Raw genomic sequence first — 26,208 nt, forward strand, 5'->3', positions numbered from 1 at the left:
TGTTTGACCCAGAAGTTAGTTTTAGGCCCTAAAGGTTACCCCTTCTTAAAATCTCAAGTCTCTTTTAGGTTAATACGCTTCACTACTTTTTCCCTTCACAATTAGACAGCAACCAACCACTCAACCAACAGCAAAAAAATTCAAAGTGGTCACAGTAAAGTCTTGGAATTAAAAACAACAAAAACAATGTGGTATAAGATATAAAATCAAACAATTCCATTTCAGAATAAAGTTCAAAAAATGACTAGTACATTAAATGTTTAATGAAATCAGAAAACTCAAACTAAAACAATCTGTTATTTATAAGAAGATACCTTAAAAGTATCAAAATACACATTTTATATGCTATAAAGTTTTCTTTTTGCTAGTCAGTCACCATTTAAGAACTTATATCGAAACACAATTACATTTTGTTTTTGCCCATTTGGCTCCTGCAACTAAAATACCTGAGTGCCATCTGTGGTCAACATTTGCTCTTTCCTGGGTGCACTACAAAACAATGTGATCTACAGGTTGGTCATTGTGGACATTAATTTCCACCAGCTTCTTTCAAGAGGGTTTGGAGAGAAAAGCAACACCCATTTTATTCCAACAGACTGGGTATTCATGTGGTTTTATTTCCTTTATCTGCAAACACCCTAGGATCTGAAAAATCTTGTCTGGTATTTTAGTCATACAGACTATTAGTCACCTAGAGATCCTGCCCCCACCCTTCCTTGACATGGGTCCTTAAAGGAGATTCTGACAGAACTGTTCTGTTAGGGACAGAGCTGTGATACTGTATAAATTTTAAAGTGGTATGATGAAGCTTAACATCCATTTTCTACTTCACCCAATTATGAACAAAAAATTTGTATAACAAATACTTTTAAATGCTAAGAAAAAGTATATGATTATCCTGATACCTATATTTTAATATAATTATTAATTACTATGCTAATTGTGTTTTAAGCTAAATTCTGAACTCCAATTCCGTATAAACTACAAGTGGCAAACTGTAATTATTAAAAGTGATCTATACACTCATCGAAAACTTGTTGCCATTTAAAATTTTAAAGGCAAATGTCAATACAAAGCCTATTTAAGTGCAAAGTATCTCCTACTATTCAATAAAAACGCTAACAGCTCAGAAATTATGACCCACGACGGATTCCAATATTTCAAAGCACGAGTCTATTTCTCTTTTAGGCTCCAGGGCAAGAACGAAAACAATCCTTTCAAAGAAGTTCTTTTCTAATCATTTCTGCATATTTTCTGACTGCAATTCATCGTTAATTCAGACGTGTGTCCCGGTGAAACCTTCAGGGTGTTAAGCAACACAGATGTAACAGAAACTCTGCGCACGGACAACTTGGCCAGGCGTGCCGCCCGCCTCTCCTTCCTACCCCCCGCCCAATGCCTTCCCCGGGCAGTGACTTCACATCCTTTGACATCAGCACGGCTCTGAAAGGGGGATGGGAGAGCGAGCAGAAAGCAGAAAAACCAGCTTTGAACTATGCATGCAAGGCCTCTCTCAAGACTCAAATTCTGTAAGTAGTTCGTAAAATGCCAAATTGCAGTGACACACCCAGCCTCCTCTGGTTAGGTCTGCCGCAAAACGGGGTGAATTCTACTAGAAAGGACTTCCTGCTTTTCTTATCTGAAGCACAATAGCCATTTATTAACTAACCACAGAAGGTTCCGTTTCAGTGAAACACACAATAACTTACCTCGAATATGGAGAAGGGCCACGGGCTGGAAAGGCCCATTGGAGTTGGCCGCATCCACCACCATCCTGCTGCCCGCTTTATTACATGTCAACATCTAGACTTCAGCGGGAAAGGCAATGTACTCCTTAAGGCAAGAAACCAGCCTCCATTTTAGTTTAAAAAAAAAAGACAAACTGAAGCTCTCTGCAGCTGGAGGGAACTGGCTGGTTCGTGATGTCAGCAGGCACGGGGCTCGCTGATTGGCCGGAAGCTGCAACTTAAAATGACACTAAAAAAACTGCAAATGGAAAGAGCATTCTGTTTGGCTGTCAGTGTGCATGGAAAGCCTGGACATTTTTTGGCTTTCTGCAGTCTTCATTTCTCAATAACTTTTAGGCAAAGATCCCATTTCTTAAGGGGCAGGACTGAGGCCACAACCCTGGCCAGACTATAAACACATGATTCTGAGAGAGCTACCACAAAAAAAAAAAAAAAAAGTGTGCATGTGTGTCTGCATGAACTTTAAATTTTAGCATTTCTCTAACTGGTACCCCAAATTCACTGGTACCTTATACCCGCCTGGCCACCTCCTATTTTCTATTCTAATTACTTTAAATATCTGTATCATATTTAGTATTTTGGCAACCTAGTTTTGTTTTTTTTTAAAGCAAATTGGCTATCCAAATATTACACAATCCCAATTCATCAGTTTGGACTCTTGTTCAACCTTTCCTACTACCAAGTTACGAATTAATAATCTTCAAACACCTTTTTCGGGATCTAATTTTTTTATTGGAAAAATTCAGTTAAAAAATTATATGAAAAATGAAAGCTTCTTTAAATTTAATAGGTAGAAAGTGCTGTAAGTTAAAGTTATTTATACCACCTGGCTGTGAAAGTTAAAGTCATAAAATAGAATGCAAGTGTTTATTTTTGTACCTTAAAGATGTCAACATACCACTTTTATTTAATTTTTTACGTTTTGTTTAAATTAAATTTTTTAATTAAAAAAAGATATTTCACTTTTTTTTAAAATGGGTCTAGTATTAAAAGCTATTATTCAGATCTTAATTTCCTATCTTCAAAAAAGGTTAATGTGAAAAGCTGAAGAAGAAGGACATCATTTCTGAATTGGAGTATCCTGGCCTGGGGAGGGGGTATACGTGTGTGCTGGAGAGATGATTCCCTACAAAAAGAAGTGCTATTACTAGCTCCAAATGAAAATGAATAAGCTATGAGAAAAACCTCTTTGCCAGGCAGAACTGAAAAAAATTACTCACTCCTTCACACACACACACACACACACACACACACACACAACTAAGTTTGTCCAAACCATGTCTTCTCTTTCTATAAATTCTCACACAACGCCCCTCGCACCCCCCCCCCCACCCCTTTCCCAGCTTGTGAACACGAACCAAAAAGCCCTTTGGTTTCTAAACATAATACACAACAGTAAGAAACACCTGAAATGGACCGGGGTTAGCAGTACATCTGTGGGCTGGCACTCCACACATTTCAATGAGCAAATGAAGTGCTACAATTGTTTGGGAGTGCTTATTAAGTTCCCCTACGTTAGTAAGAAGGTAGGTTTTACTATGTGTATCAATAGCCATTAAGAAAATAAATGAAAGCAAACCAAATCCTACCCCTGCCCCCGTCCGCAGAGCTGAAGGAAGCTGCTGGATTCCAAAGCTGGCCATGAATTAAATGATAACAAGCAATGGGGAGTGGGTGTCATGTGATGGGCCTCCCACCTGCCTGGCTCCTCTGCTGTCCGCACAGCCTGTGCTCCCAGTCAGGTATTGTGAATTGAGATTCTGGCTGCTGACCCTCTGGGTGCATCAGATGCGCAAGGATGGCTCTCCCAGAACTATCACCTCCTCACGCAGGAAATGGTGCCAGATGAACTCAGCATTAAGGATCGAGGCTTGCAGGGGGCTCTGTGAGGGGTCAGGAAGCAGATGCTTACTGTAGATCTTACTTTAAAAACAGAGGGACCTGTTCTCAAACAGTTTAATACTTCATATGAGATGAGATGGGGAAATGTGCCTGTCCTAAGATTGTGCTGTTGAGTGGAATGCAGAAATAACATGGAAAGACTCCTAGACTCTTTGTATAAAATATACAGGTTAAAGTCAAAGAAAAAGTGAAGACACTTGTTGATGTATTTTCCCTAATGATCTCAGATCAAAGGATCTCAACTTTATTAGTGATTTTCCCCCATGCTGTTTTGCAGCCTTATGCATATAAAGTAGTCCTTTAAAGGACTCAAAGTCTGTGATCTGGAAATCACTGATGAAACATACTCTAAAATATAAATAAGCAAACAAGCAGATAAATAATATGGAGGAAAAAAAAAAAGACTTGCACAAATAAAGATACGGTGTGTTTCGGGACTGGAAGCATACATACTATAAATAAGCTGATGTTAACACTTCCCCAAATTGATTTATAGTTTTAAAGCAATTCCATTCAAAATTCAGAGGAGTCTCCTTATTTTTCTGGGTATCTGACAAAATAATTCTCAAGTTCACTTGGAAAAATTAAAAGCATGAAGAATGAGAACATTTCTCATGAGAAAGGCTGGTCCTACCAACTATAAAGCTTATGAACGAAGGACAGTGTGATGTGGGCTTAAGAGACAGGGCTTGGAACAGACAGCAACAGCTCCCAAAACAGTGAGTGTAGTTGTACAAATGTAATATTCGGATAAGGAAGGAAGCTCAAATCCACGGAAAGGGGAAGATTATTCAGACAACTGGTTGGCTATATGTGGGCAGAAGTCAATTTAAGTCTTACCAAAATAAAATCTGAGACGGGTTAAATAAAAAAACAAACACAGTTAAATTTTTAAAAAGTCAAATCATACCCCCCACAAATCCCCACAGCTTTGAGAAGAAAAGGGAAGTGAGTATATCAATTCTCAAGCCAGAAAAGGATGATTAAAAAACACTGGACAAACCTTGAGGGGATATTCCTCACATTAAAAAATTTACAAATTTCTGTGTGTTCCCTCCAAAAATCAAAAGGAAGTATAAATGCTATAACTACAAGAGGTTAATAATATACTGCGATTAATTAGAAAAACACTGAGACCTCAGTGTTCAAATGATTCAGTTTACAAAAGAACTATAACCGCTCAATAATTATATGAAAAAAGTATTTCTTCACCTATCAAATCAGCAATAATTTTAAAAATTATAATTAATACTGGTAAAGGCATGTTGTAACCTCGCCAACAAATCTATAAATTATTTTGATCCTTTTGGAAAATAATTTGGCAATATGTAAAGATCCTTTGTTTATGTAATTTAACTTTTGGGAGTCCATTCCAAAAATGCAGTAGCCATGAGTGAGCATCACATTTTAAAAGATATTTATTTAAAAAACTGTGCTGAGACTTCCCTGGTGGCGCAGTGGTTAAGAATCCGCCCGCCAATGCAGGGGACACGGGTTCGAGCCCTTGTCTGGGAAGATCCCACATGCCGCAGAGCAACTAAGCCCGTGTGCCACAACTACTGAGCCTGTGCTCTAGAGCCCGCGAGCCACAACTACTGAGCCCGCGTGCCACAACTACTGAGCCCGTGCGCCTAGAGCCCCTGCTCCACAACAAGAGAAGCCACCGCAATGAGAAGCCTGCACACCGCAACGAAGAGTAGCCCCCGCTCGCTGCAAGTAGAGAAAGCCCACGCGCAGCAATGAAGACCCAAACGCAGCCAAAAATAAATAAATAAATTTTTTAAAAAACTGTGCTAAAGTATACATAATATAAAATTTACCATCTTAATCATTTTTAAGTGTACAGCTCTAAGTGGCATAAGTACATTCACATTGTTGTGCTACCATGACCACCATCCCTCCTCAGAACTCGCTTCATCTTGCCAAGCAGGCAATCTGTCCCCATTAAACACTTCCTCCCCATCCTCTTCCTCTCAGCCCCTGGCCACCATCGTTCTACTTTCTGTCTCTATGAATGTGACTACTCTGGGTACCCGATATAAATGGCATCATGCAGTTTTTGTCCTTCCGTGACTGAATTACTTCACTCAGCGTAAGTGTCCTTAAGGTTCGGCCATGTAGTAGCATGTGTCAGAATTTCTTCCCTTTTCAAGACTGGATAATCTATTATAGGGGTATGCCACGTTTTGTTCTATCCATGCCTTGATAGACACTTGGGCTATTTCTGCCTTTTGGCTATTGTGAATAATGCTGCTGTAATATGAATATATAAATACCTATTTAAGTCTCTGCTTCCAGTTCTTTTGGGTATATTCCCAAAAGTGCAAAGTATGGTAATTCTATTTTTAGTTTTTTGAGGAACTGCCATGCTGTTTTCCATAGTGGCAGCATCATTTTACATTCCCACCAGCAGTGCACAAGGGTTCCAATTTCTCCATATCCTCACCAACACTTGCTATTTTCTGTTTTTTGATAGTAGTCATCCTAGTGGGTGTTAAGTGGTATCTCACTGTGGTTTTGATTTGCATTTTCCTAATGATTAGTGATGTTAATCATGTTTTCATGTGCTTACTGTCCATTTGTATATCTTCTTTGGAGAAATGTCTATTCAAGTCCTTGCACTTTTTTTTTTTTTTTTTTTGGCTGCGTTGGGCCTTTGTTGCTATACGCGGGCTTTCTCTAGTTGCGGCGAGCAGGGGCTACTCTTCGTTGCGGTGCACGGGCTTCTCATTGCGGTGGCTTCTCTTGTTGTGGAGCACAGGCTCTACGTGCGTGGGCTTCAGCAGTTGCAGCACGCGGGCTCAGGAGTTGTGGCTCATGGGCTTAGTTGCTCTGTGGCATGTGGGATCTTCCCAGACCAGGGATCAAATCCGTGTCCCCTGCACTGGCAGGCGGATTATTATTGTTTTTAATTAATTATTTTTTGGCTGCGTTGGGTCTTCATTGCTGCCTGCGGGCTTTCTCTAGTTGCGGCGAGCAGGGGCTACTCTTCATTGAGGTGCGCCGGCTTCTCACTGTGGTGGCTTCTCTTGCTGCGGAGCACAGGCTCTAGGCACGCGGGCTCGGTAGTTGCGGCTTGCGGGCTCTAGAGCGCAGGCTCAGTAGTTGTGGCGCACAGGCTTAGTTGCTCCGTGGCATGTGGGATCTTCCCGGACCAGGGCTCAAACCCGTGTCCCCTGCATTGGCAGGTGGATTTGGCAGGCGGATTCTTAAACACTGCGCCACCAGGGAAGTTACCCTTTGCACATTTTTTTAAACGGCTTGTTTTCTTGTTGAGCTGTAGGAGTCCTTTATAAATTCTGGACGTTAATCCCTTATCAGATAGATGATCTCCGAATAGTTCTTCCCATTTTGTGGGTTGCCTTTTCACTTTGTTGATTGTGTCCCTTGCTGCACAGAAGTTTTAAATTTTGATGTGGTCGAATTTATCTACTTTTGCTTTTTGTGCCTGGGCTTTGGTGTCATAGCTAAAAAATCATTGATAAATCTAACATCATGAAGCTTTTCCTCTATGTTTTCCTATAAGGTCTTTGATCCACTTTGAGTTAATTTTTGTGTTTGGTGTAAAATAAGGGTCCAAGTTCATTCTTTTGCATGTGGATATCCACTTTTTCCAGCGCCATTTGTTGAACAGACTGTCCTTTTCCCAGAGTGGGTGGCACCCTTGTTGAAAACCTTTTGACCATACCTGTGACGGTTTATTTCTTGGCTCTCTTCTACTCTATTGGTGTATGTGTTTGTCTTTATGCCGGTACCACACTGATTCGATTACTGCAGCTTTGCAGTAAGTTTTGAAATCAGGAAATGTAAGAATTTTGTTCTTCATTTCCAAGATTGCTTTGGTTATCCAGGGTCCCTGGAGATTCCATGTGAATTTTAGGATGAATTTTTCTATCTCCGTAAAAAAACACTGTTAGGATTTTGACAGAGATTGTATTGAATCTGAAGATCTCTTTGGGCAGTACTGATGTTTTAACGATATTAAGTCTTCCAATCCATGAACACACATTGGCTTTCCATTTACTGGTGTCTTCTTTAATGTCTTTCAGCAATGTTTTGTAGTTTTCAGCATACAAGTCTTTCACCTCCTATGTTAATTCTAAGTATTTTATTCTTTTTGACAGCATCACATTTTTATTTAGGATTCTGAAATACCAGAAACAACCTTAATGTCAAAGGGATTATCCCACACAGTGAACTATTACACATCCATCAAAAATATTTATGAATGTGTAACGTAAAAATATACGTGAGAAGGGCAGTGTATAATTTTTCAGAAATAGTATGATCATAAAAAGGAACACTCTCAAAATATCAACAGTAGTCACCGTGGAGTGTTTTGGTTATGGGTAGTTCTTCTTTCTGAAACTTCTCTATATTGTTCAGTATTGCTAAAATAAGCACACAATACTTTGATGAAAATTAAAAGTAACAATTTTAAAAAGACATGTAGATTAAGTTACAGCAGGGAGAATCCCTTAGTGAGTGCTGCCTCTCAGGCACAGGCTAAGAACAGAGAAAGGGCTGTGATGGGAACCCAGGAAATATGATGCAAAAATTTATGGTGATGCATAAATGAGATCAAGTATGTAAAAACACACAAACCAAAATTAGCCTCAACTAGGCCTGACAAACTGAACCAACAAATTACAGGATGTTGACTCCCCGTCTTGAAGAATCCATTACGGACTCCTTAAATTTTTACTGCAAGTTTGCACTGAATCAATAGGCTCATCTAAGCTCTCGAGGTTCAATTAGCCGCCAGAGTACTTTCCTCACGGATGAAACAAGGACTCAGCAAACACACTGGAGAAGGCTCACGTGCAGCCCCATCACCGGCTCGGGCATAAGTCTTCACTGCCTACTCAGGGAGAGGCCGCCCGCCCTCAGTAACTCCAGGCTGGTTCTTCTTTCCTCGCCTGTAAAGGGGCTGTCTGTGATCACCCCACCGCCAGGGCTTTTAGAAGGCACAAACGTCACCGATGGAGCGGGGGGCTCAGGAGGGGGCAGCTGCCACTGAAGGAGGATCCCACCGCACGTTGCTCCAGCCATTATAGGGAAGGTGCTGGAAGCAGTGGACACTGTAGCACTTGAAGAACAGGGTCTCGACCCTGGGGCTGCAGTGTGAGGGTGCCGCAGAGCCACTGACGGGGTCTCTGCTTGGACTAACCCCTCTGGGAAGTCTTCCTCTCCCTCTCTGGGCCACAGGTCTCTTCCCCGTCAGCCTCAGGACAGTGCCTGGCACACAGCAGGCGTTCCATCAAACTGACTGAATGAAGGGCCGAATCAAGCAGTAACACCCAGTTCTGATCCTGCAAAACTCCCTCACCACTCTTTATGCCTCGTCCCCGTGGCGCGTAACCAAGAGGGGTACGCCATCTAACCACCTGGAGAACGACACGTCCCACCCCCTGCATGCAAAGCCCCCATCCAGGCTCCCACCCACCCTCCACTGCTGTCTGTGCCCAGCCCTCATGCCCCCCATGGCACCCTCCAGCCACGCTTCTGGACGCTCCCATGAGAACCTTCCTGCCGCTCTGAAGGGCTTGAGCTGACTCGGAGGAAAGGCACCCTTCTGGGCTCAGTGCAGAGCTCCTTCCAGAACCGAAAGTGGGCAGACAGACCACAGCTCTCAGTGCGTCCACCTGTCAAGGACGCAAACACAAGCATCTCTGTACTGCACAAAGATGAAGGTTGAAAAGGAGTTACTCTTTATTCTCTGCTTCCTCTGTCACTTTATTTGGGCTTTTATTTTAAAACAAACTGCCATTTGTAGTAGCATTTCTGAATAAAACTTTCACATTTTCATTTCTAAATTCGGCTGAAGGTTTTAATTTTCATCTACCCGGGCAATTTTACGGGCAAATTAAGTATGCTCATATTTTAGTGAAGAAGGTTTACAGTTTCTTTCATTAAAAGAAGGTTGTGTCTTGGGGGCTTCCCTGGTGGCGCAGTGGTTGAGGGTCCGCCTGCCGATGCGGGGGACACGGGTTCGTGCCCCGGTCCGGGAAGATCCCACATGCCGCGGAGCGGCTGGGCCCGTGAGCCATGGCCGCTGAGCCTGCGCGTCCGGAGCCTGTGCTCTGCGGCGGGAGAGGCCACAGCAGTGGGAGGCCCGCGTACCGCAAACAAACAAACAAACAAACAAACAAAAGAAGGTTGTGTCTTGAGCCCAGAGAGTTGTGGTGTCATAACTGCAAGGCACTGACACTGCTGGCAGAGCAGACACTTAACCGGAAACTACACGGGCATGGGTGATGTACATTTTGTTGGGTAGGATATCTAACCTAAAAAATTTGGCTTCGCTTACAGTTTAAAATAGACTTCTTCCTTAGGCAGATCAAAGATACCTAGCATTCAGCTGTGTTCAAAGGTTGCCAGGGCACTTCTGCTTGCCAACAGCAAGGTCAAAGGGACAGGCGCCTGCTGCCCTGTTGATCTGAGTGAGTCCTGCGAGTGGTTTAAAAGGGTGGACAAGCTTATCCCAGGAAAGGCCAGCGGAGGCGAGCGGAGTAGACGGTGTAAAATCTGCCCCGAACGCGCTGTTGGGAGACCTTTGCTTATTTTTGTTCTTGCCACAGTTAGGCTGGAAAACCTTTAAAGCCAAAGCAAGTCCTCACCCCCTTCCTTGTTCTGAGAAGGTAGGAAACCCACACAAAGTACACAGAGCACACGTGACACGCCAAAGTGCTTTCGTGTTGACTATTAGCAACAAACCTCACTTCACAAAGAAGAACCTAAGGCGCAGGGAGCCGTGAGCCTGGGAGGGGTTCCAGCCCCATAACAGTTCTGAGAAAATGGAAGGATGTGGGAAGGACAGGCAGACGGGCCCAGAGGGCTTTTCATTCCTTCAGCAAACCTGTGTCTCGGGGATCCGTGGCAGATGCTAGACTGGGCACCAAAACAGCCTCTGCCCTCAGTGACACTTTAGACAGAGCAGCGTGTGGTGTGTTCTGCAACCCCAGTGTCCACCATGATGAACAGATAAAAGGTGCTCCACCCACACGATGGAATGTTATGCAGCCTTAAAAATGAGGAAGAAAGTTCTGTATGATTCCACTCGTAGGAGGTCCCTAGAGGAGTCAAAGTCACAGAGACAGGAAGTAGAATGGTAGGTGCCAGGGCTGGGGGAGGGGAAGAGGGAGGTATTAACAGGCACAGAGCTTTTGTTGGGGACGATGAATAGACAGTGGTGATGGGCACACGGAATGTGAATCTATTTAATGCCACTGAATGGTACACTTGCGAATGGTTGAAGTGATAAATGCTATGCTATGTATATTTTACCACCATTTAGGAAAAAAGATAAGGCAGGCCTGAGCCAGGGTGGCTCAGGAAACACTGGAGGAGGCAGAGCCAGCAGGGCGTGGGCAAGGGCACGCAAGCAAAGTGTGTGCGTCTGTGCGTGATGTAAGGTGCCGGGAGAAATCCAGGTGAGGTCTGGGGAAGGCCTGAGCTAGACATGAAACGTAAGATTACAGCTGCCAGTTGAAACCAACTCCCTGGGTTCTTCCCAGAAGGGGCTTGCAGGGTATGACAGGCAGAGGCTTGAGACCAACCCTGGAGTAAAAGCCACGCCTGTGGCCTGACGAGAGCGGACAGGAGGGCGCCCTAGGCCCAGGCTGTGGCTCGAGGCTGGGCTCAGGCTGACATGAGACCAGCTCTCAGTTGTTCACGAGAGCAGCATCCGTGGCACCTCTGCTCCCCAGCTACCGCCAGAACAAGGGTCTGGGTCTGCGGCCTCCCTCAGAGCAAGAGCCACCTCTGGTCACTGTCACTGTCTTGACCACCTCCCCACGCTCCAGACAGCCCAGGTGGTCAGTAAATATCTGCTGTGAACTGGCACGTGCCTCACCAAGATGAAAGTTTCCTTCCATTATTGTGGGCAGTCAAGAGAAGACACAGAATCAAACGTGGCACAAACAAGACTGATGAAAGCTGAGTTTCTGAAGCCATGAGAATTAGAACAGGCACTATGGTAACTTCTCACATTCCATTTTTATTCTTCAATTAATGGGCAAGAGGTAAAGTTCCTCTAAACAGATGCTAATTCATTTTTAAGCAGTAAAAAATGATCCCTTGTATGGCGAGACTTTCAATTGTATCAGAAAATAAACTGCTTTGAATGAGGTTGAAGTATTGTATTTGCACAAAAGGAGGGCAAGACATATAAATTTTTAACTGCCACTCAAAAGCCAATTTTTAAAAATTCAGTTAAGTTCTCCGAACAATAATGTAACAAGTTCTTTCCCAAATGGCCTAACACTTAGCATTTCTAAATTTCTGCCCCAGGGTCTCCAGTTAACGTTAGGCCCTAGTTGTTTCATTGTAACTTTGACTTCTCCCTAGGCCTTTGTTTCCTAAAACAAGGAGAACGGCCTCAAGAAACAAAGTTCATGATTCATTAGTCACCTAAAAAAACTGGTCTCTTCATTTAACACTTCTACCTTCCAGACCGAAAATATTAAAAGAAAGGACTAACTCAGAGAAATCTTTGAACGAACAGGGCCTGAAGACTACGTTCAGCCTCAACGTTAAAAAAATAAAAACAGGAAATACTATTTTCCACTTAACGAATGACTTAAGCATTTAAATGGCCTCAGTACTAGAAAGGGGCAATGGGACAGACAGGCACCTCCTGCGCCCTGGGCAGACGTGTTCATGGTGCAACCTCTCTGGACAGCACATCTAAAGGGTTCTTGAAAACGCGTGGCCTTTGATCAGTACTTCCCTTCCTTGATTCCAGCTTAAGGAAAGGTTCAAAAGTGTGAACAACAAAAGATTTACATTAAAGTACGGTTTACAGCAGCTGAAAACCATGGGAATAATAAACGGTGTTTAAATCATGCTCCTATTTCCATTAAAGCATTAGACACCACTTGATAATCCTTGCCTGAGTCAATAGTTTCTCTAGAGATTTCAACGTTTAATCTGGCACTCTTCTAAAAGCAGAGCTATTTCTTGCCAAATAGAACTATTTGGTTATCTTGACATACAGCTCCTACTGGAAAGTGAGGGTAAGCTTAATTCTTTGCCTTTCAGTTACAAGTTTCCCTCAAATGGTGAAAACTAAATTTTTTTTGGCTTTCTCTTTTTTGAATATCATTATGTGTTTCATTGATGTCAGTGTGTTTTAATCTACTAAAATCATACTTTCTTCTCTTTTTTTAAAGATTTTATTTATTTATTTATGGCTGCGCTGGGCCTTCATTGCTGCACGTGGGCTTTCCCTAGTTGTGGCGAGCGGGCGCTGCTCTTCGTTGTGGTGCGCGGGCTTCTCATTGCGGTGGCTTCTCTTGTTGCGGAGCACGGGCTCTAGGTGCACGGGCTTCAGTAGTTGTGGCACGCAGGCTCAGTAGTTGTGGGTCACGGGCTCTAGAGTGCAGGCTCAGTAGTTGTGGTCCATGGGCTTAGTTGCTCTACAGCACTCGGTATCTTCCTGGACCAGGGCTTGAACCCATGTCCCCTGCATCGGCAGGCGGGTTCTTAACCACTGCGCCACCATGGAAGCCCCCATACTCTTTTTTATGTTCAGGTGCATAATTTTAACCATTGTGTGATACTTGGACTAGCTGCTGTGTATTTTTTGGCATGGCCTCATTTATTTTTGTTTCCTTGATTTGTGACACAGTAAGATGTCCCCCCAGGCTTGTTTGTACCTTCCCTGCCCCAGACTTGGAATCAGCCGTTTTTCAACGAACCCTGATTCCTTTCAGTGGGGAATGATATTAGAGACCAAAATCAGGGTACTAGTGGGTGGTCGTTGCTACTGGACTGCTGTTGCTTTTAGGTACTTTCAGTGGAGGGAGCTAGAACATAAACATATATTCTAGAATATATATATATATATATATATATTTTAGTTGTGCATTCATAACATTGTAGTGTTTTCACTTGTTTCTTGAATTTTCATAGTTTTATCTTTATCTTACACTGAAAATCTTTATTTCTAATTTCATTGATGTAATTATTGCTATATCATATTAAAATGATTGACAACAATAATGATATTATTACAAACAGTAGGAACTTTGAGTTGGCTCATTTCATTGCAAAAAAAAGCTGTTGGTATATATTTGTTGTGATTCCATTAAATTTTTAAAATGTCCAGAGAGGACTGGCATCTTTAGGATGTTCAAGTCCCCTTTCTAAGAGTGTAGTGTGTAGTTGTTCAAGGCCACTTTCATTTCCTTTAGGGGTGTTTTTAAGTTTCCCTCATGTGGGTTTTGCACATTTCTTAGCAAGTGTGTGCCCAGATATTTCATTATTGGTGCTATTATTGTAAATGGGATCTCCTCTTCCATTATGTCTTCTAAATAATTGTTAATTGTTTATTTGGAGGTTGTTGATTTCTGCATCTTGCTTTCACCTCCTGCTTCCTTCCTGAATTATCTTATAGTTTGCACTAGTTTTTCAGCTGATTTTTTTGGATGTTTTCAGGTATCTAATGAGCTCTGCATGTAAAAGCAATCTCACCTCTTTGTTTCTAAATCTTATACCTTTAGTGTCTTTCTCCTGAGTTGACTGAAAGCATTAATGGAAATAGGATTTCCATTGGTTGATGGGGAACAGACACTGGCAGGGTGCCACAATATACCTTGTAGATTATCACTGGTACTTCTGAATTGCAAAGGGAAATACTGTACAATGGAGAGATCAATCGGTCACCACCTTACTGTAATACAGCGGTAAAATCTAGCATCACTTTTGCTAGTCATCAGACAGTATGCATCTCTCACAATAAAGAAACTGTCTCCTGAGTTACACAGCGCCACCCCTGGTATATTCTATCCACAGAAGGTTTCCATTTTCAGGAACTACAGGGAATAAGGGGGACACTTTACAGGACAATCATCTTGGCTAATTTAACAAGTCACACACTAGTGCTGCGGTTGATGGCACTCTCAGGCTGGTAGTGACCCCAGCTGTCTGGCAGAAGCAAAAACAAATCCCTGCTGAAGAAGACACTTTTATCCTAGGTTTCAATTTATTCCAGACATTTGAGTACAGTGACCAGCATACACTAAAAGGGAGTCAGGTATACAGGAAATAAGACGTCATGAGCAAAATGTGACAAGGACTTCAGATGTTGGTAATATCTCACACAGACTATAAAGCAGCTGTGCTGACTAAAAGAAATGACAAATTTGATGGTTTCTGCAAGGCAATAGGAAAATACTTTTAAAAAGTCACACAGCAGATTAAAAATAGAACTTCCATAAATGAAAAAAGAATATCTGAAATTTAAAACTTTGTGGCTGTATTTTATATTCCATTTTTCTAGTAACTTATTTTTACTCTATTTTATGAAAGTACTAGTCCATGGTGGGTTGAAAATTAAAAAGAAAACTGGTCCTTCACCATGGATAACGTGAAACTCTGATCAAGAATACAGCACGTGTAGTGAGGTGGATGGACCTAGAGTCTGTCATACAGAGTGAAGTAAGTCAGAAAGAGAAAAACAAATACTGTATGCTAACGCATATATATGGAATCTAAAACAACGGCACTGCTAAACCTAGTGGCAGGGCAGGAATAAAGACACAGATGTAGAGAACGGACTTGAGGACGTGAGGTGGGGGGAAGGGGAAGCTGGGAAGAAGTGAGAGTAGCACTGATGTATACACACTACCAAATGTAAAATGGATGGCTAGTGGGAAGCTGCTGCATAGCACAGGGAGATCAGCTCGATGCTTTGTGACCACCTAGAGGGGTGGGATAGGGAGGGTAGGAGGGAGGTTCAAGAGGGAGGAGGTATAGGGGTATATGTATACATATAGCTGAGTCACTTTGTTGTACAGCAGAAACTAACACAACATTGTAAAGAGATTATACTCCAATAAAGATGTAAAAAAAAAAGAGGGGACTTCCCTGGTGGCGCAGTGGTTAAGAATCCGCCTGCCAATGCAGGGGACACGAGTTCGAGCCCTGCTCCAGGAAGATCCCACATGTCACAGAGCAACTAAGCCTGTGTGCCACGACTACTGAGCCTGTGCTCTAGAGGCCACAAGCCATAACTACTGAGCCCACGTGCCACAACTACTGAAGCCCGTGCACCTAGAGCCCATGCTCCGCAATGAGAAGCCACCGCAATGAGAAACCCGTGCACTGCAACGAAGAGTAGCCTCTGCTCGCCGCAACTAGAGAAAGCCCACCTGCAGCAATGAAGACCCAATGCAACCAAGAAAAAAAAAAAGATGTTAAAAAATAAAAAAAGAATATAGCACGGTAAGTCACAAAAAGGTTGAAAAATACAATCTTAAAGATAGCAAACGAAAGATTCCAATACACATCTGATTAGAGCCAAAGGGGGAAAATAAAGGAAACTAATACAGAGATAACAACTGAAGAAATAATAGCTGAGAACTTTCTACAACTGAGGAAATATAACAATCCACAGACTCAAAGTGAATGGCAAAAAAGACTGATAAAAAAGAGATCTATACTTGGACCCCTGGCAATGGAATCACTGGAAAAAAATCAATGTCATAGTCAAAATCAGAAAAGTGGCCAGAAATTACAAACAATACTTTCAAAAAGAATGAATTTGGGGACTTCCCTGGTGGCACAGTGGTTAAGAATCCACCTGCCAGTGCAGAGGACACGGGTTCAAGCCCTGGTCCGGGAAGATCCCACATGCTGCAGAGCAACTAAGCCCGTGTGCCACAACTACTGAGCCTGCGCTCTAGAGCCCGCGAGCCACAACTACTGAGCCCGCGCGCCACAACTATTGCAGCCCACGTGCCTGGAGCCCGTGCTCTGCAACAAGAGAAGCCACTGCAACGAGAAGCCCGCGCACCAAACTAAGTGTAGCCCCAGCTCGCCGCAACTAGAGGAAAGCCCGTGCGCAGCAATGAAGACCCAACACAGCCAAAAATAAATAACTAAAATAAATTTTTAAAAAAAGAATAAGAATGAATTTGGCTTCTCAATACTAATGCAAGTCAAAAGGCAATGAAATACTTATCTTCAATGTACTGAAGGAACACAAAAATCTACGATTAGATATTCAGTGATTATCTTTCAAGAATGAGGGCAAATGAAGACATTTTCCAGATAAACAGTTTGCCACCAGCAGACTCTTATTAAAGAAAATTCTAAATGATGTATTCAAACAAGGTTTTGACCTCCGATGGAAAGTCTGAGATGCAAAAAGGAATGAAGAATAAAATGATAAATACGTAGATAAATCTAAATGGTCATCAACAGAATAAAACAGTAATACTGTATGGAGGGCTTAAAAAGATTGGGATTCAGACACTCAACGATGGAGGAGCCTGAAGACATGGCAGTGGCAGCCTTCCTTTTCTGAGGTACGATTGACATAAAACATTATATAAGTTTCAGGTGTACAAGATAATGATTTGATATTTGTATATACTGCAAAATGATCACCACAATAAGTCTAGTTAACAGTTAATATCCATCACCATACACAGTTACAACATTTTTTTTTCTTGTGATGGGAACTTTGAATATCTACTCTCGTAGCGGCTTTCAAATATTCAATACATTATTATTAACCATAGTCACCATGCTGTGCATTACGTCCCCATGACTTACTTATTTTAACTGCAAGTCTGTGCCATTTGACTTCCTTCAGCCATTTCGCCTACCTCCCCACCCCCTGCCTCTGGCAGCCATTTTTAAAATTAATAGACTTTAATTATTGGGTTTACAGAAAAGCTGAATGTAAAGTACAGAGTTCCCATACCCCTCTCCACCCTCCCCTAGTTCCTCCTATTATTAACATCTTGCAATAATGTGGCACATTTCTTACAACTGGTGAGCCAATATTGATACGTTACTATTAACTAAAGACCACAGTTTACGTTACGGTTCGCTTTGTGCATTCTGTGGGTTTTGACAAATGTAAAATGCCGTGCATTCACCATTACGGTAACATATGGCGAGTTCCACTGTCCTAAAAATCTCCTGTGCTCTGTCTATTCATCCCCCCATTCTCCCAACCACTGGCAACCACTGATCTTTTTATTGTCTCCACTGCCTTTTCCAGAATGTCATGTAGTTAGAATCATACAGGATGCAGCCTTTTCAGATTGGCTTTTTTCATTTAGTAATGTGCATTTAAGGTCTTTTCATGGCCCGGTAGCTCATTTCTTTTTATTGCTGAATAATATGCCATATTTTGGATGTATCATGGTTTGTTTATCCATTCACCTACTGAAGGACATCCTGGTTGCTTCCAAGTTTTAGATATTTTGAAAAAATTGTGGCAGAGTTTTTTTAACCACCCCAAATTCTTGCATAAAATCATACAGTGCAACCAAGCAGGCAAAATCAAATACCCACAGCCAACATCTACAACAAAATTAGGTGAAAATGTGTCCCCACAGACACGTGAGCATATAGGAGAGCCCACCAGCAGCCACAGGCTCGTGTGCTATCAGTGTCTGGGGGAAGACGGCAGAGAGGAACGATGGGCGTCCTCTGGAGCTGAGAACTCTGAGATAACCAGAGAGCCCGGTGAACCCACCTGAGAACAGCGGCTGAAAGCAGAAGGGGTCTGTACCCCACAATGGATGAGGGCAAGGAGCCCGCAGCCAAGACTGAAGGGGCCCTTGGAACCCTCAACATTCAGCAGCCGTAGCTTTCTTCCAGAACTAGGTCACACTGGTGAGAAACTGCTGGGAAGAGAATCCAGACTGAACAGCAGAGGGGCAGGAGAGGAAATGGAAAAAGAAGGTCCAAATATTAGCAGGGGAAGAGAACCAAATCAGGGCACTCAGGAGGTAAGCCACCACATTTTAGAAAGTTTCACAAAAATAACCGAAGCTAGAGCTCTAGAGCCCAAGCTCCTCTTCTCTAATTTCACACACACACACACACACACGAGCATGAGGAGGGATCAAAGTCAAGTCCTACACGGAGTTCTCATAAGGAGAAAGCGAAAAGGAACTAAACGACACCTATGCAGCAGTAAAAGGATGACAGGGAGGCGTCCCACAACGACATTAAAAACTACAGCCTAACAGTTCAGGATGAGACAAAAGACATTAAAGGAATAGCGTAATGTCAAAGGACTACATGAATATTAACAGAAAAACTCAGGAATAGGTAATAACTCTGTAAAGAATTAAAAAACGGAAAAAATAATTTCGGAAATGAAGATTAACTGAAAAGAATACAAGAGCAAATAAGCACAACATAAAATGCCCTACAGGGAATAGTACATGAAAAAGAGAAAAAAATTAAATCAAAAAGGAATGATAAAAACCCAGAGGGAGACAACAAACATAAAAACAGGCAAAGAAGATTCAATATTTATACAATAGGAGTCTCCACAGGAGTAAACGAAAGTGAGGGAACAGAACAAATCCTCAAAATAATAATCCAAGAAAAAGAGATTTGGTAGTACACATTTAAAGAACATAGCACGTATGTGGGAAAGTCGACCCAGAATGATATATTCCGAAATTACTGGACTTTAAAGAAGAGAAAAACCTGTTTAGGCATCAAAGCAAACAGACCAAGTAACTTGTAAGATAAGGAAAATTAAACTGACATCAGAGTCTGACAGCAATGCTTTATTACAGACGGAAGTGGAGGAACATCCTTAAGATACTCATGAAAAGAAAACATGAACCGAGGACTTTCTATCCAGACATTCTTTGAAGTCTGAAATAAAAGTGTCCTAGAGAGGACGCTTCACACCAAAATAATGAGGGGTATCAGCACAGAGACTGGAGGTGAGCGCCCGCTGTATATTCCCGTGGAGAACAAGTGTAAACAGGGACGGGAGGGAGAGAATACAGTTTGTCACGACTATGTGCTCTGAGAATGAAGGCAGTTAAACTATAAAAAAGGCGGAGGGGGAAGGAAATGAAAAGATGCAAAAATTTTAACCTTTCAGTCGTCACACTGGTCACAATGTTGGTATCATTTTTCTGAAAATACACTGTGTATAATGTGGGACAAAGTAAATGAATAATTATCTGGTACTTAAGACAGAAGTTAAATAAATGCCTGCAAACCTGCATTTGAGCGGAAAGTATCAGTATGAACTCCTGATGTGCTATATCCTGAAGAAACCCTATTTTCTAATTTGGTCTACTACAAAGTCCTGTGAACAGTGACCATTCCAATAGCAACGAGAATCCTAGCACCCAGACTGTGGTCTTGAAATACCATTCCCCACTAAAAGGCAGGACTTCTTGGACAAATGACTGATTCTAAAACCTATACAGAAATGAAAAGAGCCAAGGCAATTCTGAAGAAAAAGCTGAAGGACTTACACTGCCAGATACCAAGACCTCCTAGGGTGTGTCAGTGGTTCTCCCGACATGGCTCAGGCAGCCAGGGGAACAAAACAGAGCCCAGAAACGGGTCCGCACAGTGATGGTACTTTATTTACAACAAAGATAACACCACAGTGAGTGAAGGGTGACCTTTTCGACAAGGGTGCTGTGCCAGACGGAGAGCCACACAGGAAAGGAATTGTGACCTCTAGCATCACAGCAGAAACAAAACTTAACTCTACATAGACTGTACAGTCCAGTGCGAAAGGTCAAAGAAAGTTTTAGGAAAACAGACATAAGATAACATCTTCACTACTCTGTGGAAAGCAAAGATATATTAAACAGATCAAAGTACTCTCAAAGTGCTAACACCTTTGAGAGTGAAAATTCAAGACACAAGAGTAGAAGAAAATGTGCAATTCCCATATCTACAAAGGACCTACATCTGAACTCCTACAAATCTATTTTTTATAAAATCTTACAACCTAGTAGAAAGAAGGGCCCAAAGACTTAAACCAGAACTTCACAAAATAATATATCTGAGCAGACGATAAACCTACGAAGAGATGCTTAACTTCACTCATCATCAGTTAACTTTGAAACCAGCTCACCAGAATGGCTAAAATGAAAGCCAAACTATAGTGGAACAAAGTATTTGCAACACATATATAACCAACAGAGAGTTCATATCCAGAATAAAAACTCTTTAAAAAAAATTAAGAAAATGGCAGTCCAATGGAAAAGGGCCAATAAACATTTGTAAAAGCCCCCGACCTCATAACAGAAGCGCAAATTGAAACAACAGTGAGATACCACAATGAGATAGCGTGGTACTGGCATAAAACAGGCATATAGATTGATGTGATAACACTGAGAGTCCAGAAATTAAACTTTGCATTTGTGGTCAATTGTTTTTTGATAAGGATACCAAGGCAACTCCATGAAAAAACAGCTTCTGCAACAAAAGGTGCTGGGACAGCTGGATATTCATGTGCAAAAAGATGAATTTAGACTTCTACCTCACATTACACAAAAAATTAACTTGAAATGGATCGCAGACCTAAATATAAGAACTAAAACTAGAAAACTTCTAGAAGAAAACACAGGAAAAAAAACTTTGTGACCTTCAGTTAGGCAAAGAGTTCTTGGATACAACATCAAAAGCAAGATCTATAAAAGAAAAATGGAATAAATTGGACCTCATCAAAATTAAAAATTTGGGGGCTTCAAAGACGCTATTAAAGAGTGTAAAAATTCGAGACACAAACTGGGAGAAAATATTTGTAAATAATATACCTGATAAAGGACTCATATCCAGATTACATAAAGAATTGGCATAATTCAGCAATAAGAAGATAGGCAATTTAAAAACAGGCAAAAGATCTGATAGACATTGCATCAAAAAAGATATACAGGGACTTCCCTGGTGGTCCAGTGGTTAAGACTCCACGCTTCCACCGCAGGGGGCACGGGTTCGATCTCTGGCTGGGGAACTTGGATCCCGCACGCCACGCAGCACAGCCAAAAAAACCCCCACAACGTATACAAATGGCTAACAGGTACATGAAAAGATGCTTAATATCTGTAGCCAGTAGGGAAATGCAAATTAAAACCATAAGGAGATAGATACCAGTACACACCCATAAGAAAGACTATAATCAAAAAGACAGACGATGACAAGTGTTAGCAAGAATGTGGGTATATCGGAACCCCATACATTGCTGGTGGGAACTTACAATGGTCTGGAAGACAGTTCAGCAGTTTTTTTAAAAAGCTAAACCTAAACTTACCACACAAGCCAGCAGTTCCCCTCCTGGGTATCTACCCAAGAAAGATGAAAATATATGTTCAAACAAAGACTTGTATTCAAATGTTCAGAGCAGCGTTATACGTAATAGCTAAAAAAACAACTCAAATATCCATCAATTGTTGAATGGATAAATAAAATGTAGGATATTCATATAATAGAGAATATTATTCAGCATTAGAAAGAAACCACTCAAAGTAGAGGAACCTCAAACACATTATATTAAGAGTCAAATGTAAAAGAGTACATATTGCCGACTTCATTTATGTGCAGTGTCCAGAAAAGGCAAATTTAGAGGCAGAAAACAGATGAGTGGTTGCCTGGAGCTGGGGATAGGAGTGGGGATTGATGGCAAATGGGCATAAGGTGATTTTTTTGATGGGTGATGGAAATATTCTAAAACTGTATTGTGGTAATGGTTGCACAACTCTACATGTTTACTGAAATAATCAAAATTTCCAATTACAGTTAGTGAATTTTTCAGTATGTAAATTATGCCTCAATAAAACTCTTAAAAAAAGGCTATGATTTGAAAAAAAAAAAGAAAAGAAAATCTATGGATAGAGCTGAAGTTATACTCAGAGGAATACACGGCTTTAAGTGAACTGTGTATTTAACTTAATAAATGAGGAAAACAATAAAATAAAACAAAACAGGGTAAGTAATTAAGATAAAAGTGGAAGTGAAATATATTGAAAACAAAATAATCAAAAGAATAAATGAACTCATAAGGAGACATCACCACCACAGAGGTAAAAGAAATTAAAAGATTCATTAAAGAACACAATGTACCACTCAATACGTGACCTACTCTAAACTGACCTAACGTGGAAGGAATCTGCAGATTTATCACTGAGCAAAGCACTAGGCCCAGCTGAGTTCTAAAGCAACCTTTTCACCCTATGTCATGTACTGTAAGATGCATCTGTTATTCCACATTTGGTTTTTGCTAAAATCGGGTGCATTTTACAATCCCTGTCATCGGATGGCAGCATGAGAGAGTGGCATAAAAACGGACAGACCATCCTCAGGAACGATCACGAAGTGCCAGGATCAACACATTTTAGATCTGACAAAATACAGTAGTACAAAAAAGGAAGAAAACTCTGGCCCAGCTTCACACAGTAGATATGAAAGCAGATTAACGAAAATTAATAAACTGAACCCAGCACGTAGAAAAGTTATAACATACTGCGACAACATTGAGGTTTATCTCAGTAATGCAAGAATAGCTCAAAACCAGAAAATCTATCAACACAGCAATTATTAAATTAACATCTTAAGGAGAAAAACCATACGGCACCTGATAAAATTCAGCAGCAGTGCTAGCTGAAGACCAACCAGCCAGGGTGGTGCTGGTAAGAGCCATGCAAATGTGAACCATGGAGCAGGAGCAGGCTGGGTGAAGGCGATTCACCAGAAACCAAGGGCCATTTTCACATGAAACGAGGAAACGCGGAAGCCTTTCACCAAAATGGGAGGTAACAGGGAGGCCTGCTCTCACCTCTGTTATCTCTGTGTTACTGGTCCTAGCTAACGGCATAATAAAATTAAAACCACCAGTATGTGTTGGTATAAATATTGGAAGAGAGAGAAAAGTATCTAGTTACAAATGACAAGACTATATGTGCAGATGCTAGTAAAAAATTACTAAGATCAATAAGAAAATTTGATAAGGTGACAGAATAAGAAAATATTTAAAAAACCAACAGCATGTCATTAGATTGGTAAGAACTAACTAGAAGTATAAATGAAAAAAATATAACCCCATCACAAGAGTGACAAAAACTATAAAGCACTTAGGAATAAATTTAATGCAAAGGTAAAGAATCCCAAGAAGATCATAAAACCTTCTAAAAAGTCAGAAAACAAGACCCGAAAAATGGAGGTGATGCACCAGGTTCCTAGATGGAAAAAGAGTATCATAAAAACATGAATCTTCCCCCAGTTAATATACCTTTAATGTAATTCCAATCAGTTCCTTTCTTGTCTGAGCCAGACAAAATCACGTTAACATGCATAGAGATGCACCAGACAAGGCCAGTGAGGGGCACGCCTTGACCAGTGGGAAATTCTGGATATGTGGGTGTGCTCCTTCCGGGCACAGTGTAAGTACAGGCTCTGCCTGGCAGAGCACATCCCTGATGGGCACTAGGGACAGGGCCTGGACCCTGGAGGCTCAGCAATAGCTATGGGAAGCCTTTTCCACCGCAGACATTTGAGTGCTGCGGCTGGGCCTCCTCAGGGCACTGGGGAGGGGTGACAGCAGGCCAGTGGGCGAGGGTGCTGGCCCCAGCAGAGCAGGCTCTTGGTCCCCCCGAACCGAGAGCAGGGCCGGTTTCCAGGTGTTCCACACAGTATCTGATGAATGAATGAACAGCATCAGAAAGGTATGGACTATCTGGGAGGGGAGACTCCTCAAAAATGACCTATATGCATGCCATCTACTACAAAGCTAAACCAAATATACGCCAGATACAAGCTCTGTAAAATGCAGCGAGAGGAGAGCCTGGATTCCTAGCAAGTGAGGGGCCAGAAATGCATCCGTGAATCCATAAATCCCTCCCTCTATCCACTACTCCATCCCTCCACCTCTTCCTCTCTCCATCTACCCCTCCCCCTGTCCAGCAATCCCGGACACCTGCACTGAGCTCTGGCTCTCTGCCCTGCAGTGCGGAAGGCGCTGGAATACACCTGTAGAGATGACAAGCTTCCTGCTCCAATTTCATACGTGATGAAAATTGACTGCAGAAGACCCACCGCTATGAATTTAAGGTATGAAAATTGTCTGATGTTTCATTACACTAGGCTTATATTTTAGTAAACGTGAAAGTGTTCAGAGGTTCACATTTGACTTTGGGGCCCTTACCCTATTTCCGCAATAAGGTTTTATGTACTTCAAGATCTCCTAGAGGAGCACTTTTAGGGGTTGAACACCCTCAGACGGAAAGGGGTGGCTGTGCTGTTTGGGGGGACGTTTGAAGCAAAGAGCACTGTTCCCTGACTAGTCTCAAGTAGGAAACCCTGGGTAGAGGTACTCCCCAAATGACTCACAAGGAGCAAGTCCATAGGGGACTATCGTTACAGCCCTCACTTCCCCAACACCAGAATAATGAGGAGCTTCTACCACAGTTTTTACAATTACTCTACTTGTAGTTACTCCTTTCTGAATTTCTGGAGCTCTAAGACAAATGAAAGAGGAGAATTACGTAAAAGAAAATTGGCTAGCTTAATTACAATTAACAGGAAAAGATTTAAAGTCTTTCCACTGCGTGTGTGTGTTTTTTTTAAGTGTTTTGTACCTGTAATGTACTCATGATTACATTTTTATCTTAAATGGCTCTGGAATTTGAAATATTAGTTGGTTAAGTTAGTGACATTCAATCTAAAAAAACTGAATAAAGAAAAAATAACCCTACAGAATTTAAACACAGCAAAGGTACAAGAAACTAGCAAACTATCAAAAGGTTACTCTTTCCCCCTAAATGGGGAAACTTTTAACTTTTGAAAGACGAATAATAAAAATTACCTTTTAAAGATGGTAGTTTTTGAAGTTCTCTATTATTGCTGGCGCTAAACCTGGAAGAATTTTGCCGTTTGTCTTTCGTCACTACGGGCTGAGGGGCTGGCACTTTTACTTTACTAGATACTGCAGACGGGGCAGCAACAAGGCTGTTTTTCCTGCTGGGAATCTGTTTCCAAAATGAAAACAAAAACAAATGAGTACGTCAAATGGTTGTATTTTATAGCACAATTAGCACAGGCAAAAAATACACATAAAAATGCAAGTTTTGGACTTCCCTGGTGGCACTGTGGTTCAGAGTCCGCCTGCCAACGCAGGGTACACGGATTCCAGCCCTGGTCCAGGAAGATCCCACATGCCGCAGAGCAACTAAGCCCACGAGCCACGACTACGGAGCCCATGTGCCACAACCACTGAAAGCCCGCGCGCCTAGAGCCCATGCTCCGCAACAAGAGAAGCCACCGCAATGAGAAGCCCGAGTACCGCAACGAAGAGCAGCCCCCGCTCGCCGTAACTAAAGAAAGCTCGCACGCAGCAACGAAGACCCAACGCAGCCATAAATAAATAAATAAATAAAATAAATAAAAATTTTTAAAAATGCAAGTTTTGCTCTGGGATAGTCTCCTTCACGCTACTGTAAACAACTCAAGCCCTTATAGTTGCTGGAGTTTGAGGCTACATCCCACCCCTACCAATGCTACATTTCAAGAGACTTCACAGATATACCTAATTTCCCATATCTTCTCTCAAACTTCTTCCTTATAGGTTGATGATAGTGACCCTCCAAAGATGTTCACATTCTAATTCCTGGGTCCTATGAATATGTTTCCTTACTTGGCAAAAGGGACTTGGCAGGTGTGATGATGTTAAGGATCCTGGGATGGCAGATGATCCTGGGTCATCAGGAAGGGCCCCACGTAATCACACAGGTCTTTGCGAGACAAGAGAAGGCAAGGAGGCCACGAAGCA

At 41.9% G+C, this 26,208-nt stretch overlaps 1 protein-coding gene and 1 long non-coding RNA gene across 15 annotated transcripts in view; one reads left to right on the forward strand and one right to left on the reverse strand.

The window, feature by feature from the left end:
• Positions 1–26,208, reverse strand: part of PPP2R5C (protein phosphatase 2 regulatory subunit B'gamma) — a 131,796-nt gene that overhangs the window by 92,295 nt on the left and 13,293 nt on the right. For 6 of the 11 annotated variants that reach the window (XM_033850604.2, XM_073800037.1, XM_033850607.2 and 3 more), the window contains one exon: positions 25,246–25,408. In XM_033850604.2, the coding sequence (XP_033706495.1) occupies positions 25,246–25,408 (163 nt within the window). Of the gene's footprint in view, positions 1–1,709; positions 1,901–25,245; positions 25,409–26,208 lie in introns of those variants that run through there. The other 5 variants (XM_019952242.3, XM_019952271.3, XM_019952247.3 and 2 more) reach the window with 5 other exon arrangements.
• The window catches only part of LOC109552952 (uncharacterized), a 32,467-nt gene continuing 7,692 nt past the window's right edge, over positions 1,434–26,208 (forward strand). For all 4 annotated transcript variants that reach the window (XR_012329825.1, XR_012329828.1, XR_012329827.1 and 1 more), the window contains exons 1-2: positions 1,434–1,529; positions 24,345–24,491. This is a non-coding gene — a long non-coding RNA (uncharacterized lncRNA). The remainder of the gene's footprint in view (positions 1,530–24,344; positions 24,492–26,208) is intronic.

This window comes from Tursiops truncatus, chromosome 2, assembly GCF_011762595.2.
Source record: "Tursiops truncatus isolate mTurTru1 chromosome 2, mTurTru1.mat.Y, whole genome shotgun sequence".
Classification (NCBI taxonomy): Eukaryota; Metazoa; Chordata; class Mammalia; order Artiodactyla; family Delphinidae; genus Tursiops; species Tursiops truncatus.